This window comes from Hyperoodon ampullatus, assembly GCF_949752795.1.
Source record: "Hyperoodon ampullatus genome assembly, chromosome: 6".
Lineage (NCBI taxonomy): Eukaryota > Metazoa > Chordata > Mammalia > Artiodactyla > Ziphiidae > Hyperoodon > Hyperoodon ampullatus.
The window spans coordinates 121,064,566-121,085,026 of record NC_136919.1 but is presented as its reverse complement, the minus strand read 5'-3'; the positions used below and the strand labels follow the sequence as shown (position 1 = coordinate 121,085,026).

Genomic DNA, 20,461 nt, shown 5'->3' with positions numbered 1-20,461 from the left:
CTGTGTACGTCCTCTTCAGGACTGGCCTCCTGGCACCACTCTTCCAAACGTGTTTCCGCCTCTCAGGTCCTTCTCTATAGAAATCCTGATGCAGCTCCTGAAATTAGTACTCAGTGGTAATTAACTACTACCTTTTTTTTTCTTACATAGCTGGACTATCTGATAGGCACAGTCTCAGAATAGTAAAGCTAACAGCCTTTTAAGGCTCTTCTGGGAAGCCTGCTGTCTCGATACCCCCATCTCTGGCAGTTGTTTCTGGATCAACGAAATAAGAAACAGCTATCCCCTCCCCCAAGTAGGGATCCGGGCTTTGGCTTTGATGCGCTGCGTCTGGGCAGGGTGGGCCCCGGGGAATCTCTCCAGGCGGGGTGAGGCCCCGAGGGCCGCCTCCAGCCCCCTTCCGCTCCGCACGGGTCCCAGCGCGCCCAGTGGACCCAGGCGGCTGGACCCCCGGGAGTCGGGCGGGGGCGGGGGCGGGGGCGGGGCGCTGGCGGTCACGTGGTGAGTTAGCCGGGCGCGGGGCGGGGCGCGGCGGGGGCGCCGGCGGTCACGTGATGAGTCAGTCGAGCGCGGGGCGGGGCCGGGCGCTCTACTTAGCGCGGGGGCGACCCTGGGGAGCTACAGCGGCTGATCAGGCACCGGCACCAGCCCCGGCACTGGCACCAGCCCCAGCACCGGCCAGGGCGGTCTCAAGCTGCAGGCCCAGGCCCTCTGCGGCGGCAGCGGAGCGCGGTGAGTAAGTGCGTGCGTGCGGGTCGGGGGGATGGGGAGACCGGCGTCCCTGGCCGGCGGAAAGGGGGACCCTCGGGCAGTCGCAGCCGGGCGAGCCGGGGCGGCACAGCGCCCTCCCGGACGTCGTTGTGGTGAGAAAAGCAAAAATCAGCCCCCGCGCGGGTAGCCGGGGCTCCTCCCCCATTCCCTCTCCGGCTGGGAGGCTCGTGTCCCCCCCCGCCCAGCCCCCCGTCCCCGGGTCGTGTTCTGACCCCAGGCCGGGTCATCCAGACCCCACGGTCCGCAGTCTTCAGGGCCGGGGAGGGCCAGGCGGTGGGATCCGAGGGAGGAGCCTGCGAGGAAGAGCTTGGTCCGGGCCCCGCTGACTTCGGCGGCAGCTCGGCTCCCCAGCCCCTTTTGAGCTTCTGGGCCTCAGTTTTCTCGGCAAATTGCTGGGATGATAGTATTTACCTGCATCAGTTTTAGGTGTATTCTTTTTCTAAAGGGTTTGCCCGCGCAGTTTCTTGAACACAATCACACCCAAGTCCGGGGACCCCCAGAAGACAGAAATTGGAAAACAGGAACCTGGAACTGGGTGGAGCGGGGTGGGACCCACAGGAAGAGTTAAATCCACAGATGGGAGGAGAAACTAAGCAGAGCGGGGGATAGGAGGCTGTAGGACCCGGGGTGCCAGCCCCTTCCCCCCGGGAGTGTGGGGGGAGGGAGATGCCGGGCCCACCCCTGGATTGCTAAGGAAGGGAGCCGGCCTGAGCCCAGGGTGCTGCGGGGAGGCGAAGGCAGGGCAGAGGCCCGGGGGCATTGCCTGTCCCTCAGCTGATGACCGTGGAGGCCTCGGAGAGGGAGCGTTGTGGGGTGACCGAGTTTGGGGCTCCGCCGGCTGTCCAGGTGGATGTGAATTGGATTTGTCTTCTTCGTGGGCCTCGGTCAACCCCTTCCCCAGGCACTGAGGAAGCCAGTAGGCTGGCACGGGGAGAAGGGCAGTAGCTCAGGCTCCACATTCCCTCCCCCTGACCCAGAAGAGACTCGTACCCAGTGGGGGGAGGAGGGGTTCAAAGGGAGGCCTAGAACCTTTGGTTACTTTTGGAAAAACTGACCCTCAGGTGCCTCACTAGAGGCGAATGCAGCTGAGGTGCGTTCATCTAGTTGAATCTATAGATGCAGCGTGATACGAGGAAGAGCCTTAGCAGGGCGTCTGGTTTGGTAAAGGCTACTTTCCTTTTCTTTCATAACATCCTTAACTTCCTGGAGGATTGTTTCCCGTTGGCACTGGTGATGGTGACTTAGCGCCCTTGAGCTTCGTAGAGAAAGGGGCTGGGCTGCCCCGTTCAACCTGTGTGGCTTTCCCAGCGAGTTGAAGGCACCCTGGAGAATGGATTCGCTCAAACCTTTGGGGGCATTTTTGTCCCAGAGCTGGGGTGCAGCCAAGTGGAAGGGTGCAGATCCCTTATCTGGGGGCTTCCCAGGCCCAGGGGAAGGCGACTTGGGCCAGACACAGCCCTGGCTCCACTTGAGCCCCCCTTGAGCCCCCCTGCTGCTGGGTCAGGACAGCGTGTTTCTGAACTGGCCAGGCAGTGAGTGTGGAAGCCCTTTAGCTCCAGGAAGCACCTGCCTGTGTGCTGCCGATTCAGCAGCCTGAGCTGCGGCCCTCCTTGTAGATGGGCTCTTTCTTTCCCCAGCTGCCGGCCCTGGGAGTTGGAGTAGGAAGTGGCATACATTGTAGGGCTAAGATACCTTGTGTTACCCTTGGCAGCTGGATTGGGAGGTGAAGGAAGAGTGCTTTCAGGTGAGCCTTGGGATGTCTGTTAGGTGGTTTTCTTAAATGTGGTGATGAGTTGGGGTTGTATTGAATATTCCCGTGCTCGGGAGAGAAGAACTGAAACGTTTCAGGGTGAGGACCCACCGTGTCTGCCGCCTGTTTTGGGCAGTTTAGCATAAGGAAAGCGTTGGAAATACGTGAGGCTGAACTATATGGCATGGTAGTTTTTGTACGTCAAGGAGGATTGCAGTCACGCACTTGGATATGGTTCAGTCTCACGTGTAGAGGTGGTCAGAATGGACGGTAAGTTGACGAATCTAGTCGAAGCACACACGCAGGTGTGTGTTGGACTCACTGGGTTTTGGGAGGCTGTCGGCATGCCACCCCTCATCCCGTGTCTTCATCTTTCTGGGTTCGCGCTCAGCACACACTCCAGAGCTGCCTAAGCAAGGGTGCCTGGGAGATGACTCCCGCGTCCCTCCATGCCTGGTATGTTCACATCCCAACCTAGTTTGGGTAGGAGGGGGATCTAGGGATCAAACACCATTAAATGTTTAGACTTCAGTCCCGTTTTAAAGCGCAGGCCTCATCCCCACCTGCTTTCTGCAACACCCACAACTTATCTCAGGGGTGTCTGTGTGTGTGTGTGTGTGTGTGTGTGTGTGTGTGTGTGTGTGTGTGTGTGGTCTTAGAGTCAGCTCCTTCCCTGCTGGTCATGGCCCCCGTGGTCAGGCAGCAGCTTCCAGCTTCTTCACTCTGCAAATCTGTTACCGGTGTCTGAGGGACCTTGTAACTCCCATCTACTCTTCTCTTTATGATTCTCCTGCTTGGTTGGGTTTTTTTTCTCCTTGCTCTTTTAATACTTTATATCAATATGTGAATAATGTTATTGAAATTAACATACTTTAATTATACTGCATGTGTCCTTTTTCCACTTGTGTCTGTGAGATTGATTTATGTTAATACATAGCAGATCCAGTTCATTCATCTTAAATGCACGGTGTATTTATTTCCTGAGGGACAGTTCGTTTTGCTTTTTCACTGTTCTCACAGCGCTGCAGTATCCTTGTGTCTGCAAGACACTTGCAAGAGATTCTCTAGGGCAGAAGCAGGAGAAGTCAGTGAGTTGCTGGGTCCTAAGGTGTGTGCACCTTCCATTTTTCTAGTTACTGACAGTGCTGTCCAGTGAGGTTTTACCAACGTGTATTCCCAGTGGCCTTGAGGGTTCTTGTCTCTCATGTTTACCAACACCAGATATTATCGGCCTTTAATTTCTGCCAGTCTGGTGCATTTGAAATGCTGTCCTTGTTTTAATTTGCATGACTGGGAAGTCAAATTTAATTCTTTGCTCTAGGAAACCATTGATGAGGTTTTTCTGTTTTTGTTGTTGATCAGTGATAGCTTGTGGGTTTTAATGTGTTTGTCCACAGCTAGAACTTAAGAAGGCTTCTTTTGATCCTAACCTAGGTATCTGGACTTGTCTGCAATTCGATAGTATTTTCTGATTTTTTAACTCTGAGGATGCGTGTGGGTTTTGGGTACTGGAAGTCTGACTCTTCCACTTCACAGGTGAGAAAACTGAGGCACCTGCAAGTTTGTGACATGACAGCCGTCACCCAGGTAATTGTGGGGGAATCTCTACAATTCCGTCTCTTGGCAGTTCTGTTCCTACCCAGGTACACCATCCAGAGCTTGCCTTGGGTCTTGTCTTAAGCTTCAGTTCCCCTCACGTGGGAAACAAAAGCCTTAATCAAGACCAGAGGCCCTTTTCCGTCACTACCATCTTATGAATGCTGGGCGCTGGGAAGGATGGTGCCTGCAGTCTTGACTGTATTACCCGTCTCTGCGAGGCAAATCACTCCCTTAGTCCGGTCGTCAAGATAACCTAGAGTTACCAGCACGGCAAGGAGGATGGGACAGCTACCATCTAGGCAGTGAACTGATGCAGGATAGAGCAGTGTGAACCTAGCTCCTCTGCCGAGAGACCCAGCGGGGCTGAGCTTCTCCGTGACCCCCTGACCTGCTGACCTGGACTGGGGCAGGATGTGCTCACTGGAACAAACCAGTCACGTGGCCTCTGGGCTTGCGCAAGACCTGGGAAGGCGATGCCGCCCGAGGGGTTCAGCCACTCCAGGGTAGAGGCCTCGTCACACGTCAGCTGGGAGCCATCGGCACCCCCCTTCTCCATCTACTTAACCCTGCAGGTATTTGGGGGGTGCTTTGTTCTGATGGTCAGGAGAGCAGGATAAACCCATCATCTGAGTAGGGGGATCATGATTTTTCTTCCACACTGGGATACAGCTGAGATCAGAAAGAATTACCCTGGGATGGCAGGAGGTAACCGGCCTGTGCACGGGGAGCTGTACGTTCGCGCTGCTGGTGCTGGTGCGTGAGGGATTGTTTTCTGGTGGCAGTAGGGCTGTCCACACACACCGAGCCAGGCTGCGGGGAAGACGTCTCCTTCCATCTCCCAGCAGCCTGGCGCGGGGAGTGTATCTTCCCAGGGCCCCAAGAGAGGAAGCCCGGACCAAGCCGGAGAGGCGAGGCCTTTCTGTTGCTTGCTCTTGTGTCTGCCAATCCCCCCATCATCGCCCAGCCAGCAGGGAGATGTACTCTGGCCTGGGAGTGAATTAGGGAGCTGCTGTGTTCCCGCAGGCTGGAGAGGCATGGAACACTAATCTCATTTGAATCTCCAAGGATTTCTGAAAGCTTTTATGAAGTAGCCCCAAGGCCCTTCAGAATCCAGGCAGCACGCCCGTTTTAGAAGCTGAGACACGGGGATGACGTACCCCTTCAGCATCTCACGAAGTCAGGGTCAGAGTCGGGGAGCAATCCAGCAAGCAGAAGCCTCCAGAACTTTCCAGAACTTTGCCCAAATGGCCATGTTTCTCAAAAATACAGAATGTTTTAACCGCTGAGGGCCTTCTTGGGGGGTCCATTGTTTTAGGCCTAGGAGAGTAATTTTCTTCTGTGTGCAGGTTATGAGCTGCTGTGACTGATCTTTGTGGGCAGTGTAGCCGCGCGGTTTCCAGGCACCATGTGAGAGCAGCTTGAGGAGGCCTCTCTGCTGAGCCTGGTGGGAATTAGTCACTTATTTCAGATAGACGACCGGCAGATGGGGAGCAGGGGAATCCCTGTGAGTGTCCAAAGGGGTTCAGGTGGCGGAGGCAGGTGGGGCCTTCTCACAGCCCCTGGAGCCTGCAGTGACGCGCTGGATGCCTTTTCTGGGCCACACAGCACTTGCTTGGGCGCATTCAGCTGCCGGGAGCCGGGCTCTAGGGGCTGGATAGCCAGCCGGTGCCTGGCCATCTGTCTCCTTAAAGCTGTGAGGATGGGGCTTCCCTGGTGGCGCAGTGGTTGAGAGTCCGCCTGCCGATGCAGGGGACACGGGTTCGTGCCCCGGTCCGGGAAGATCCCACATGCAGCGGAGCGGCTGGGCCCGTGAGCCATGGCCGCTGAGCCTGCGCGTCCGGAGCCTGTGCTCCGCGACGGGAGAGGCCACAGCAGTGAGAGGCCCACGTACCGCAAAAAAAAAAAAAGCTGTGAGGATGAAGACTGGCAGCTCTTTTTGTTTGGTTTTGGTTTTGATTGAAAGATTATAAGCCAGAAAGCAGCTTCACATGTTTCCATTAGGAACCAAGACGTAAAAAGAGAAAGAGCGCATCAAGGCTGTGCTGCAGACTCGAGGAGAGGTCCCGGGTGTCCTTCGGGTCGATCCGAGCACAGTTGAGGTCAAGGCGCTTGTGCCGCTCCAGCATGGAGGTGTAAGTGGGCGGCTGACGTGGAGGGGAAGCACAGGCCTGCCTGCTTCTGTGTGGGAGCGCTGAAGTGGCCCAGGCTCCAGGAGCAAGTGCTGCGGTGACGGCGAGGGGCCGAGCAGCCTTTGTGGAAGAGAAAGAAACACAAGCTGTAGCAAAAGGTCCCACTGGACCTTCACAGCCCTCCAGCCCTTCCACCTTCCCCCGCCTAGAGCCACTCTGCGGACCTGTCAGAAACAACCTTAATTTGTGGCTGTTGGCAACATGTAGGCACTCAGTTCCTTTGAGCCAACAGTGAAAGGGGCAGCAGTGTTTAAGCAGCAGCAGGGGGTGAGGGAGGGCACAGGACCTGATGAAAGACTGTGGCTGGACCCGCATCCGTCTTCTTCTGGATTAGCCGGGAGATCGCAGCTGGCTGATTTGGAAATTTCAGGTACATGTGTCCTGTCTCCTTAGATCAGATTTAGAATCCAGTCTACAGAGGGCTCTTAACCACGTAAGAAAGCTGTTTTAAAAGTCAAGCTTGGCTGTGTGTCCCTGGGATGTCAGAACACCTGTGTTCATTCCCCTCCTTCCAGAGCCCCGAGGCCCATGGTGGCCCCAGGACTGGCTTCACGGTGGTGTAGGGAGCAGCTCTGCTCTCAGGGGAGGCTCACAGAGTCACCTGGACGCGGGCCCCACTTTGCCCGGGACAGCATTCTGCCGAGCTCGAGCGGAATGCGCTTTCACATAAACAGTCAGGTGCTCTAGGGCTTTGGAGCGGAAAGAAGTGAGAGAGCCCATGTTTTAAAGCCAGAGGGTAGCTTGGAAAAGGGCCAGAGGGTGTGATGGAGCCCAGGGTCTTCCCAGCAAGTCAGCTGACTGAGGGCTGCAGGGCACATCTGCCCACAGCTGTCCTTCCTCCCGTCCACACCCTGATGGGGATCTGGTGACTTGCAGGTGTCCTAATCCTGTTTGGGGCCCTCTTCCCTCACAATAAGGACTTTCTGTCCTTTCTCTCTCGTTTTTAAGGGGGGAGAAACCCCCACAGAATTGAGAAAAGGGAAATGTTTGTTCAAAAGAGGGGAAGTGAAAGCTGGTAGTGTTTCATGCTGAGGCCACGAGTGGGACCGTGACTGGCTTGGTAACAGCACAGCTCATGCTTTAAACCGTTTGTGCTTAGTTTGTCCTGTTTCGGGATGCATGTGGATGTGGACAGAGAGGAAGAGCTGGTGTCCGCTGGAATGCAGGGGCATCTGTCTGTCCCCATAGGAGGAGAAATTTGATTCCGTATTCTCTGGGATCTCAGCAACCCCCGGACCCTTAGAAGGAGAGGTCCATTGGGAGATTGATTGGAGTTAAAATCTCAGTTTTAATTGGGGCTCTTTGTGACGTGGAGGTATTTTGGGCGGGTTTGAGTGAACTGGACTTGTCTGGCACGGACTGCAAGTGGGGAAAGGCGAGGAGACAGGGAGGAGGAGAAGGGTGGGGCCTTTGCTGCCTTCTGACCGGCAGGCACCCTCCTTTCACTCTGGACTTCCACCCGGGGACACGAGTGGTCACTAGCCCCATTTTACAGGTGGTGAGACTGAGGCTTAGTGAAGGCGGGTACACAGTTGGGAAGTAAGTGGACTCCAAGTCTCCTGACTCCAAGCCCCACTCTCATCCTCTCCAGCGGCTCCCGCGGCTGTTGACCACTTGAACTCCAGCCCAGATGCTCTCCTGTGATGCTGCGGCCCCGGCGGGCGGGCTGCGGCTGCAGGGAAGGCCCCATGACCAGGCTGGAGTGGTGGTTCATACTGCACCCTGACCCCAGGCTCACGGGCCCGGTTCTCACTGAGGCCAGGGATAAGCAGGGAGAACAGTTGACAGGAGCCATGGGGCAGGGAAGGAGGGCGGGACGTGGGGCCGTTATCAGCCCAGCGACTGAGAACCAGCTGGGAGCCGCCCACATTCCCCGCCCCCTCGAAACCAGAGAACCCTTTCCTCTTTTTTTTGGCTGTGCCATGCAGCTTGCGGGATATCAGTTCCCGGACCAGGGGTGGCCAGGGATCGAACCCAGGCCCTCGGCAGTGAAAGCACCGAGAGCTAACCACCGGACCGCCAGGGAGTTCCCGAAACCAGAGAGATCTGTGCAGTCCGGTGCATGGAGGTGCCCCACGCTCCACGTGAGCGGCCGGCTAAGCCCACAGGGGGCCCTGGGGACACTCCTGTTTGACACATGGGGAGCGTTCTGCGCAGATGGCCTCTGGTTTCCCGAGGACCCTGCCACGTTCCTGACACCTGGACAGGTAGTGGTGAGAGCCTAGGGTGGCGACCCTTCCAGGTGCGATTCTGACGGGCCCGTCAGCCAGGCCTCCACCTGCCTGGTGGGTCCAGACGCCCACGTGTGGGGAGCACACCTCCCATCTTGGGGCAGATGTTGTTAAGATGCTGGGGGTAGGTCAGGGTGTCGATATAAAGGAACCCTCTGCTTTGCATCTCTGCCCAGAAGACTTTTAAAAGAGGCCCCAGAGAGCTCTGTCGCTCCTCCTGCCACACGCGGACGCGGAAAGACGTTTCCTAACAGTTTGGAGGCTGCCTGACACGGGGTCATGTGAGCATCAGCTTCCCCGTGAGTCACTGAAAACGGGAAAGTTAAGCGTTCTGAGCAGGAAGTCACTGGGGAGAAGGCATCTGATTGGAAACAGCATTTGGGGGTGCATCAGAGCAAATGTTCTTTCAGCTGGGTGGCTCTGGGTCTTTGGTAGCACCAGCTATTATTCTTCCTTAAAAAAAAAACCCCACAAATATAACGTGCTCATTTAAAATATATATATATATATATATATATGTAACATGCTCATTTAAAAAAATATATATATATGTAACATGCTCATTTAAAAAAATATATATATATGTAACATGCTCATTTAAAAAGTATATATATGTAACATGCTCATTTTAAAAAATATATATATATATGTAACATGCTCATTTAAAAAATATATATATATGTAACATGCTCATTTAAAAAAAAGGTGGCTGTATAGTGAAAATCAGCAGTTTTTTGGGACTTGTGTATGTTTTTCTCAACGTTTTGCACGAATGATGGGGATGAACATGTACGTGGCCTGATGGGCTCACACTTGCCATGACTCACCTGCCGTTTTGCTCTCCTTCACTTACTGTCTGTTTTGGTCTCTTTTATCAGTACCGTGTGATTCACTTCAACTGGTTCATTTCCTAATGGCTGCTTTTGTGTTCTATCATTTAAGCATTTACCACAGCTGTTACAGTTAATGTTATTAGATGCTTTCTTTCCGGCCTTTTGTGAACACCAAGAATGTTTAGTGAACACCCGTATACCAGTATCTTTCATCTTGAGGCTTGTGGGATACATTTCTAAATGTCAAACTTCTGAGTCAAAGGGCATGCAGTTAGGAGAATTGACAAAGGGTGGGTCATACCTACCACTGGGTATTCATCAGCGTTAGCATCTGTTTCCCTACACATCTAACCCCAGCTGAAAACTTTCCAACCCTGCCACCTTTGCCAGTCTGGAAGATACATACCTCTTTGCTGAGCGTCTTTAAGTATCTGTTGGCCTTCTATAGTTTTTTCTGTACAGTTACTGTGTATGTCCTCTGGCCATTTTTTTATTATGATTTTTTGAGTCCTTTGCATATTAGGGAAACAGAGCCCTAAGTATTTGTAAGGACTGTTTTTTGTCCATCTGTCACTTTGTATTTTGTTTTTTCTAGAAGAGAGGCTTTATTTTCATGTAATCATTTTCCCCTTTAAGATTCTGTTTTATGTCAATCTTAGGCATTCCTCACGCCAATGTTACATTTTTAAAAGTGCCCTTATTTTCTTCATACAACTTCTGTTTTTATTCAAGATCTTTGTTCCATGTAGCACTTTTTGTATAGTAAGGACTTGAGGGTAAAGATTGAGTCTTTTGGGTTTTTTTTTTCCAAAATGCACAGCCAGTTGTGCAGGCACCATCCACCAAGATGTGCTATTTCCTCCCTCGTAGGATGTGCTTCCTAATGGCCTGTTTAGTTGATGGCAGCTCTTCCTGGGCTGGCGTCACCCAGGGTTGATCATACGTTTCCCACCCCAGACCTTGGGGCCTCCATCACTGTTCTTTTCCAGAACCGTCTGGTTATCTTCACACATGGATTCTTCCAAGTGAATTGTTGCTTAAGCAACAATTAAGTTAGGTTTTCCCTTGAATATAATTCACTGTGTGGAAGGCAGCATGTTCAGTGCTGTCACCTACGTCATCTTCATGTACCCTTCACAAAAACCTGTGACCTGAGGAGGTGACCCAGTGACCCTGCTGTGCCAGCCCCCTGAGGTCAGGGACAGTGGGCATCTCACGAGGCCCCGCAGTGCCGTGGCGCCCAGGTCACATTTCTTGCTCTCATCAGAGCTTCTTGCCTAAGAGTGTGCCTCAGAGGCTGAGCTGGAAGTTGGCCATCTCCTGACCTGCAGGCCAATCCAAGAGCTAAGGCCTTGGTGGTGATGGGATGGCTTCCCTTCTCGGGAGCCCCGTCTCTGAAACTGGAAGCAGAGCCCTTGGCTGACTGGAAAAGCCACAGACAGTTCCGGGAGACCCTCTGCTTCCCGGCTCTCGAGACAGCACGTGCGGGGCTGCAGGTGGGCTTGTGTTTGCTTGTTTGGTGTCCAGAATGTGGCTCATGAGATTTATCTTCTCTCGCGTTTTTCGTATCCCACTGGTCTTCTGCTTGAGACATGATCACAGGGAAAGGCCGTTTATTCCTTGGGAGCACAAACTTGGGAGAAGTCACAAACTTTGTTCCAGGAACCCATGCAGAGGCAGGTTGGCCATAGTGGGGAGGGCACTGGATTCGACTTTGCCTGAAGATCCAGGTTTGTCCATCTGTTTGGAATGGACTTGTTGAAACTGCTTGTCGCCTGGGCCCTGCGGTGGGTTCTGACAGAGAGCAGAGCAGCCTCGGCCCCGACCTCCCAGGTCACGAGATAGTTGATCCACAAACCGTGCAGTGACCAGCATCGTTTCAGACTGTGAGCCCTGCCCTGGTCCTGCAGCAGCTCTAGAGACCGGGTGACATGGTGTCCTGCCAGCATCCGACGGGGCCTCACGCACACAGCACAGCCCTTTTTTGTCTTTCTCTCTCGTGCATGCTCCCAGCCACCTGGAGGAGAAGCACACAGTCTGTCTTAGCCATTCAGGCCGTTACAACAGAATGCTACAGATGGTGGCTTCCAAACAAACTTACTGCTCACAGTTCTGGAGACTGGGAGCCCCAGATCAGGGGCCAGCATCTGCCAGTAAGGACCCCCTGCCTGGTCAGACTTCCCCTGTGTCCTCACATGGAGGAAGGGGCCAGGGAGCTCTGTAGGATCTCTTTCATAACAAGGGCACTAATCCCATTCATGAGGGCTCCACCCTCATGACCTCATCATTCCCCAAAGGCCCCACGTCCTAACACCGTCCCTTGGGGGGTAGGATTTCAACTTGAATTTGGGGGCGTGGGACACAAACATGAGTCCATTTCACAGTCCTGCATGCTATGGGCATGGGCTGGGACTTTGAGACAAGGCCGAGAGCACATGGGCACCGAGGCTTGAAGGCTGTCTGCTGACACCTCAGCTCCAGAAGAGGAAACTGAGGAGCACAAGGGAGCAGATGGTAGAGCGAGGACGGAATGGGATCCCTTCGACCACTGGGTTGTTTGTGGCCCCAGAACAGTGCTACCTGAGGTGACACCTTCTGTGTGTCCAGCACCTGAACTGAGGGAAAAGCAGCCTGATGTCTTGTGTCCTTTCCTTTCCAGGTTAATCTAGGATCCAGTTTCCAAAATGTGGCGGCTCTTGGCCACACTCAGCTGCCTGGTGGTGCTGACCAGTGCCTGGAGCAATGTGCATTTCCCGCCTCTGTCGGATGAGCTGGTCAACTTTGTTAACAAGCAAAATGCTACGTGGAAGGTGGGCTGGGGGCCCCTTCTGTGTACTCTGACTCCCGAGGGAGGGGCTGCAGCTGTGGCCCACGGGACAGTGTGTCCTAGACAGTTGATCTGATGCACAGACCTGGCCACTGAGGCCCACGCGCACTGCCCTGTCCCCTTCCCTGGAGTGTGTGTTGTCTGTGTGTGAGAGTGTGTGAAGGTGTGTGGGTGTAAACCAGCTCTGGAAGAGTTCACCGCCGGGCAGACACTGTAACCCCACCGTGGCAGGTGTCACAGCCCATCAGTACCACCAACTCGGTGATTCTGCCCAGCCCTGAGGCCCGAGGCTACAGGAACAGAGGGATGAGGGATAAGCCATGTTCAGGGCAGTGGAGGGTCTCTCGTGATGTCAGCAAATGGTACAGCTTGGGGGAGATACCCACTGGTCTGAGAGCTGCCCACTGCCCATGCGGTCACTCTGGTCTGCTCCTCGCCTGCTCTGCAGATGCCTGTCTTAATCCATTCAGACGCTGTAACAAAAGCGCATAGATCAGTGCTTGTAAACGGGAATGTGTTGCTTGCAGTTCTGGAGGCTGGAGGTCCAAGATAACGGTGTTGGCACAGTCGGGTTCTGGTGGGGGCCCTCTTCCGGGTTGCAGGTGGCTGACTTCTTTTTGTGCCCTCACTTAGCCTGAGGGGTAAGCTAGCTCTGTGGAGTCTCCTTATAAAAGGGCACTGATCCCATTCATGGGGGCTCCACCCTCATGACCTAAGCACCTCTAAAGGCCCCACTTCTTAACACCATCACATTGGAGTTAGGTTGCAACATGAATTTTGGGGGGGACGCAGACATTTGTTCTGTAGCAGTGCCCTAACCCCCTTGCTCTGCGGAGGTGGAGGGGACCCCCGGCCTTGTCAGGGCTTGTGTGGGTGGTGTGCATGCTCCACCCCGTCTCTGGAAATACCCCACCGCCCTGCCGCCCTGTGTTGGTGGGTGACTGCTATGGGTGTGGCTGTCTTCCAGGCTGGACACAACTTCTACAACGTGGACCTGAGCTACGTGAAGAAGCTGTGTGGCACCTTCCTGGGCGGGCCCAAGCTGCCCCAGAGGTGAGTGCCCACTGCTGGGGAGGACACAAAGCTACACCAGCGCCGCTGCCATGGGAGCAGAGACGCTTGGCACAGAGGGAAGGGGGAGGTAAGGAGGCTTCCCCGGCATCCGGAGGCCTCACTGACCCCGGAGCTGCAGGGACTCTGCCTGAGGTACAGGCCTAGCCACCGATGCCAGAGTGTCCTACGGTGCTTCTCCAGGCGTGCCAGCCGCAGTGGGAAAGGCCCCAGGTCTGGGTCTCCAAGATCTGAATGGACCCAATCTTGAATAATTTAAGGAAAATCTAAGAAAAGCCATATGATCTGCCGTTAATGTTTTTTTTTTTTTTCCTGGAAAAGTCTGCAGTTTCTATTTTCGTGTAGATATTACTCTTGAAGGAAGTGTTAGAAAAACCTAACAGTGAGGATGGGATAGTAACGTTATGGGGACCATTACACAGTTGTGAAGGTATTTGAAAAACGATGAGCCTGGGCAGATGTTTGATTCGGGGTCGGGTTGGGGAAGCAAGAGACACAATTATCTGGACCCTGTGGCGAAAACTCTTCAAAAATATCCACAAAATGGGTGTAGAAAGAAACGTACAGAATAGTAAGTTACGTGGAGCAGTAGAACCTATTTTGTTTTATAAAATTCCAAGGGGGGAATTCCCTGGTGGTCCGGTGGTTAGGACTCCACGCTGTCACTGCTGAGGGCCCGGGTTCGATCCCTGGTCGGGGAACTAAGATCCTGCAAGACGCATGGCACAGCCAAAAAAAAAAAAAAAAAAAAAAAGTGTTTAAATAAATAAATAAAATTCCAAGGGGACACCCTTGCATACGCCCTCCTTTGCATGTCCTTGTGCCTCTCCCCTTCTGGGTGACAGCAGTCAGCTGGCCTTTGTGGGGATAGGAGAGTGGGTTCTAAGGTGACAGCTTGTGATGGAGACCTTCCTTTTTCCAGAGCTGCCTTTGCTGAGGGCATGATTCTGCCTGAAAGCTTCGACGCCCGGGAACAGTGGCCAAACTGCCCGACCATCAGAGAGATCAGAGACCAGGGTTCCTGCGGCTCCTGCTGGGTGAGTCCCCTGCTGGCCGGGAGGGCTAGGGCTGGGGCCAGGGGACAAGTTGGGGTGGGAGAGACCAGGGGAGTTGAGGTTAGACCAGCTGTGACTAGGCAAGTCACAGAAGGTTCCCGAGGCTCAGTCTCCACCAGTATAAAAACAAGAAGGATCCCTAAGGACGTGAATCATTGCAGGACCAGGTGAGAGAATCAGTACACGCAGCATGCCCTGTACAGGGCGTGTCCCACGTATGGGTTGTGAAGCAGTTTTTATTTCTGTTTGACACGCTGTCCCAGGCCATCAGCAAATACCATTAACTTTGAAGAAGCATCCCGTCTGTATCAATGAGCTGCCTAAATTGTGTTTGTTTGGGTAAAATACTCATGACGTAAATTTAACCCTCTTAATCATTAAATGTACCACCCAGTGGCGTTGGGTCCATTCGGGTTGCCGTGCAGGTATCACCACCTCCGTCCACAGAGCACTTCATCGTGCAAAACTGAGACTCTGTGCCCACGAAACACTAACTCCCATTCTCCTCTCCCCAACCCTCAACAATCACTCTTCTGCTTTCTGTCTCTTGTGGTTTTTCTTTTTTTAAATCAGTGAATCAGTGTATTCCAGGGTAACTCGCAGGGTGGGATCGGGATGAGGGGTGTGAGTGGGGACGGCAGTCTGGAAGCATGTGCAGCCGCATTCTGCACTGCTGAGGAGCCCCTGGGACAGTTTTTTTTTTTTTCTGGTACGCGGGCCTCTCACTGTTGTGGCCTCTGCCGTCGCGGAGCACAGGCTCTGGACGCGCAGGTCCAGCGGCCATGGCTCACGGGCCCAGCCGCTCCGTGGCATGTGGGATCTTCCCGGACCGGGGCTCGAACCCACGTCCCCTGCATCGGCAGGCGGACTCTCAACCACTGCGCCCCCAGGGAACCCCCCCGGGACAGTTTTATAGCTCACCCAGGGTATGGGGAGTAGGTAGGGGCTTGGAAAGGGAAAGTACATTCTTAAGATTCATGAACGGGTAACGGGTCTGTTTCACGGGGACCAGGAATATGTCAGCGAAGGTTTTCATCATTGTTCAGGGACTAACAGAACATAGAGGCTACCAGGTCCTAAGTAAGTACTAAAGGCTTTGATGACACAGAACTGATTGCACCGTGCAGTCCTGGGTAGGGTCAGCAGAAGGACCGGGGGAACTGTAAGGGCCCGAGGGGGAAGCGGTCACGCTAACAGCTCTGTGCTCCACCCCTGACTTTTTTTTTTTTTTTTGGTCTCTCAACGATTTTAACTAGTCTGGGTACCTCATATGTAAGTCTAATCATACAGTATTCATCCTTCGTACAAGCTATATTTTTATGTCAGAAACCAAAGACCGCATGTTTCAGCAGCGAACTGAATGCCCAGGTAGAGGTTTGGGGTGGACTGGTCTCTTGCTTTAATGCCCAGCTTGAGCACCAGGCCCCTCCGCTGCCGTGGAGAGGGACCAGCCGCCAGGAAGGCGCGGGGTGCCCGACGTCGCCCCCCCGGGTGGAGGCTGGAGGGCCCGCCGTGCAGGATGGGGCTCAGTGCGCCGGTTCTTGCAGGCGTTCGGGGCTGTGGAAGCCATCTCTGACCGGCTCTGCATCCGCAGCAACGGGCGTGTCAACGTGGAGGTGTCCGCCGAGGACATGCTGACCTGCTGTGGCGACGAGTGTGGGGATGGGTGAGTCGGAGCCGCCCAGCAGACCCGCGGGTGGGCGCTGACCGGGGGGCTCCCTGCGGGCGGGAGCGCCGCTCCCTCAGGCAGGACGACGCCTCTGCTGAGACACGATGGGGACCCAGGGTGTTGGAAACCAGGCCGGCCGCGCAGAGCTGGGTGTGGGCCGTGAGGGCCAGACACATGTTCTGGGCACAGGCGGCTCAGCTTCTGGGTTTTGTCGTGCTGCTTCCCCTTTCCTGCTTGAGGAAGTGTAGTGGCCTGGGGCCTGTCTCCTTCTCTGTAGTTAAGGGTGGGGGGCTCCCAGACAAGCCACGTTAGTAACCAGATCCCTGTCTTCTGCCAGCTCTGTCCTTGCTTCTGCAACAGTGGTTCTCAGATGCGGCTGCAGATAGCGATACCTGGGAGTTTAAAAAAAAAAAAAAAAGCCCAGGTCTCACCCCACAGCAGTGACATGGGAATCCCTGGCACTGGTGTTTTGTAAGAGCCTCGGGATTCTAACGTACTGCCCTTCGAGAACCGCTGTCTAGACAGAAGACAGAGCCTGGTGTGGACGTGATTACGAAAGTACTTCTGTCTTCTGGGGGATCTTGGTGGGCAGGCCTGGGCGAGTCCCTGCGAGAAGTGGCTGTCGGGAGGATGAACGGGGCATTCGGGGATCTGGGAGAACCGTTGGGCCAGTTGCCGAAGGCGGTGGTGGTGCAGCGGGCTGTGGTCTGGGAGCAGCGAGAACCACTCTCACCGTGAGTTTAACCAGTGGTTCTTTTCTCAGCTGTAATGGGGGCTTCCCCTCTGGAGCCTGGAACTTCTGGACGAAACAAGGCCTGGTGTCCGGGGGCCTCTATAACTCACATGTGGGTGAGTGTCTGCCCTCAGCCCCCATCTGGCCAGATGGATTTTATACGCAGGAATAATAGTGGTCTCATTTCCCCCTACAAAGTAGAGGTTAAGGGCTGAGGGCAGGAATGCTGGGCTGAAAATCCAGGTCGAAAGACAAGGCAGCCTTGTGTGCGGCAGGGTTGGCAGCAGGAGGACAGCGTCAGTGCCGCAGGCTTGAGGGCAACTTCTGTTCCCGCGAGCCGTCGCCCCGATTCTGCCCTCTGGCCTCGAGGGGCCTCCTCCTGACACCCACCTGTGCCCTTGGCCCTCCAGGTTGCAGGCCCTACTCTATTCCCCCCTGCGAGCACCACGTGAACGGCTCCCGGCCCCCGTGCACGGGGGAGGGCGACACCCCCAAGTGCAGCAAGATCTGTGAGCCCGGCTACACCCCGTCCTACAAAGAAGACAAGCACTTTGGTAAGCGGGGCGGGTGACCCCAGCGCACCGGCGGGGGGAAGCCGAGGAGGGAGGGCCAGGGCTTTGGGGTCTTAGGTCAGGAACACAGAACGGGGCCTGTCTTCCGGGAGGGAGCCGTGCACCGCGTTCTCGGCCCGTTTCCACCCTGAAGTCTGCGGGAATGGTGTCGTAGACCTTCAGCCGTGGAGGGAAGCGACGCAAGCCCTCACTGCACGGGGCGGGGGGAGTCTGCCCTAGAGTCCCTCTGGGTGCCACCTGCCCTGTTCCCAGGGCCTCAGGCTCACTGCGCACGCGCGCCGGGGCAAGCCCGTGCGGCCCTCTGTGGGAGGCGCCCTGCCCCACTTGGCCGGTTCCTTTGCAGGATGCAGTTCCTACAGCGTCTCCGGTAGCGAGAAGGAGATCATGGCGGAGATCTACAAAAACGGCCCAGTCGAGGGGGCCTTCTCCGTGTATTCGGACTTCCTGATGTACAAGTCTGGTGTGTCTCGACCCCTGGTGGCAGCTGGCGGGGGAGGGAGGTCTGGGTTCCCGGCTCCTTGGCTGGTGGTAGAGCTCTCGGCAGCTTCCTGCCTGCCCTGTCCTCTGGCCCCCCTGGCATCTCCAGAGGTCTCCTGTATGGCCGAATCCTACTCCTCCCGGAAAGGCCAGCCCAAATATCTCCTTGGGGAGCCTTTCCAGCCCCACCTCCATCCGCCTCCGTTGCTTCCTCATCGCATTCACATTGTAACGGTAGGAGTGACCTCCTTCATCTTTGTCTTGGCAGAGCCTAAGCATCATGCCCAGCACCCAGTGGATGAGGAAAGAGGGAGCACCTTGCTGTGGGGATTCAAACGGCCGGGGACAGGATGGTCCCCGCCTGAGAGCTGTCTTAGAAATCCCCCATTCCAGACGAACAGTCTGTGCTGCGGGCTTGTCTCATTTTATATGCTGCTAGATGGAAAACTCCAAAGCTCTCCAATCTTATAGAAAAAAAACCCAAGGTGCCTGGCAAGAAAAGAACTGCCAACTTTATCATTTTTAACAGTTTCCACCAATATTATATGAGAGGACGCATTTCCAGTTTGACGAAGTGATTCACCAGTGAGGCGGTGGCCTGCGGGTCCTCAGAGCACCTTAGCCAGCATCTTTCTGGGTCGTCAGCACTGGCAGCTGCCGGCCCAGCCCCTCTCTCACAGCACCTCTGCAGGGTGTGTCCCAGAGCAGCAGTTTAAAACAGCCACGGAACCCTTTCGACACATCATTACATGGAGTCCCTGGATGTAACACAGTTAACTTGGTATTTTTATTAGAATTTACAACTTTAGTTTTAAAGGCAACCAACAAACACATCTGATTGGCCTCCATCTTAATATTTACCCCCCATATGTCAGGCTTTCAAAAATAAGTAATTCCCAAATGTTGTGGGAACCCCTGGAGCCTTCTCGTGGAACACCAGGGCCCGTCCTTTCCTCCGGCCCTGTCCGTCCTGCCCGGGGTGACCAGCCGAGCTGGAGGGGTGCTGTGGCAGATGGGGCGGCCGTCTGGTCTCGGTCTGACCGCTTTCTCCTTTCCCAGGGGTGTATCAGCACGTCACGGGAGAGATGATGGGAGGCCACGCCATCCGCATCCTGGGCTGGGGAGTGGAGAACGGCACCCCCTACTGGCTGGTCGGCAACTCCTGGAACACCGACTGGGGTGACAATGGTGAGCGCAGCCCCTTACTGCTGAGAGTAGGGCCCCCAGCCAGGGCACAGCGGGCGTCCTGTCCTCCTGCTCTGCCAGCTGCGCGGGTGCCAGGGAGCCGGGGCTTCCGCGAGGGCAGCCTCTGATCCCGGGAGGGTGTGTGCTCGGCCCCGGTCCCCAGGGCACCGGGTGCAGGGGCCGGATGCGGGGCTGCGCTGCGGGGTGAACGGAAGCCGGCAGAACACCTTGTGGGCCGGCTGGTGACGGCTTTGAGGCTGGTTTGTGACTTCCGCTTCCCCGTCTTTCAGGGGTGGGTGTGGATATGTCGGCAAAAGCCAAGCACACTCTAAAGGCGTCTTCTGCTCTCTAGGCTTCTTTAAAATCCTCAGAGGACAGGATCACTGTGGAATCGAATCGGAAATCGTGGCTGGAATCCCATGCACTCGTCAGTACTAGAAGAAGATGTAACCACCTGTGGGCCTGTCCGCCGGCCCTGGGGCAGTTTTTCCCTAAATACCGCCATTCGGACTGGGGATGAGATGGGGGGTAGGAATGTCTTTTATTCTTTGAGTTAGGATGAGATACAAGGGCTTTTAGCCAGGGCCTGAGGACTGGGTCGGGCCAAGCCTCCTGTCTGCCATCCGCACCGTCTTCCAAGGAGACGCAGCCAAGGCCAGCCCAGTGGACGGGCTGTCACGACGCAAGCCTCCGCCAAAGCAGAGCGAGCCTCTCCTGCAGACCAGCTGTGTAGTGCCTGCTGCCCCCGCCTCTGCGTCACCAGGGAGCAAGACAGACCTGAAGGGTCTGTAGTTTCCCAGAGGAGTGGAAAGCAGAGCTCTCCTAGCTCCATGGATTCCCCCCCGAGCAGGCGGCTTTCTAGATCCGGAATAGGTTGAGGAGAGAGAGTGGGGCAGCCCTTTGGAGAAAGCCACGTTCTCCCAGGGCGCCTGCACCTGTCGAGGTCTGCAGCGCTGCTGGCCCTCTCTGGTCTTGTCCTTGGCATGATTCTTAGGTTTTCTGTTGTGTGCTCCTCGGCTGATCATGTGGATGAGAGTCTACTAGTTGGAAGAGCTGTACTAGTTGTACAGATCGTCTCCTTCAAACTCGGTGGTTGAGATTTCTCTGACCTGCTGCCCTCTGATACCACAGTGAAACTAGTTTGGGGAGAAGCTGGCTTTTACTGTTTTAAAATCACTGCTTCACCCTGTTAATAAAGGAATGACTGCCAATAAAATGCCTCTCCTTCAATGTGAAGTCTGCGTTCTGGTGGCATCTCGAAGATTGTTTGTCACTGTCTGTAGACTTTTAGCTGCTGTCTCTCCTTCTCCCCCAGAAGGAATCGTGTTCCCATGGATCTGGGTGCCCTTGAACCTCTAACCAGGGATATCTTGCCTGGGTTGAGTGGAACAAAATAAATACCTAACTTTTTAACTTCACTGCTGCAGCCATACTTTCAAACCACAGCACCTCCTCTCTTCTTACCTTCCTGTCAACGCTTTTCTATAAATCTACCACCC

The 20,461-nt window shown here is 54.9% G+C and overlaps 1 protein-coding gene across 1 annotated transcript; it reads left to right on the top strand.

Moving 5' to 3' along the window:
• The first annotated feature begins 635 nt into the window (after positions 1–635).
• CTSB (cathepsin B) lies at positions 636–20,178 on the top strand. The gene is made up of 10 exons (XM_079706983.1): positions 636–736; positions 12,033–12,183; positions 13,168–13,253; positions 14,194–14,308; positions 15,874–15,992; positions 16,759–16,844; positions 17,139–17,282; positions 17,644–17,760; positions 18,837–18,965; positions 19,315–20,178. Exons 2-10 carry the CDS (start codon positions 12,058–12,060, stop codon positions 19,398–19,400), a joined length of 1,008 nt encoding a protein of 335 aa, XP_079563109.1. The 5' UTR covers positions 636–736; positions 12,033–12,057; the 3' UTR covers positions 19,401–20,178.
• Positions 20,179–20,461: the final 283 nt, after the last annotated feature.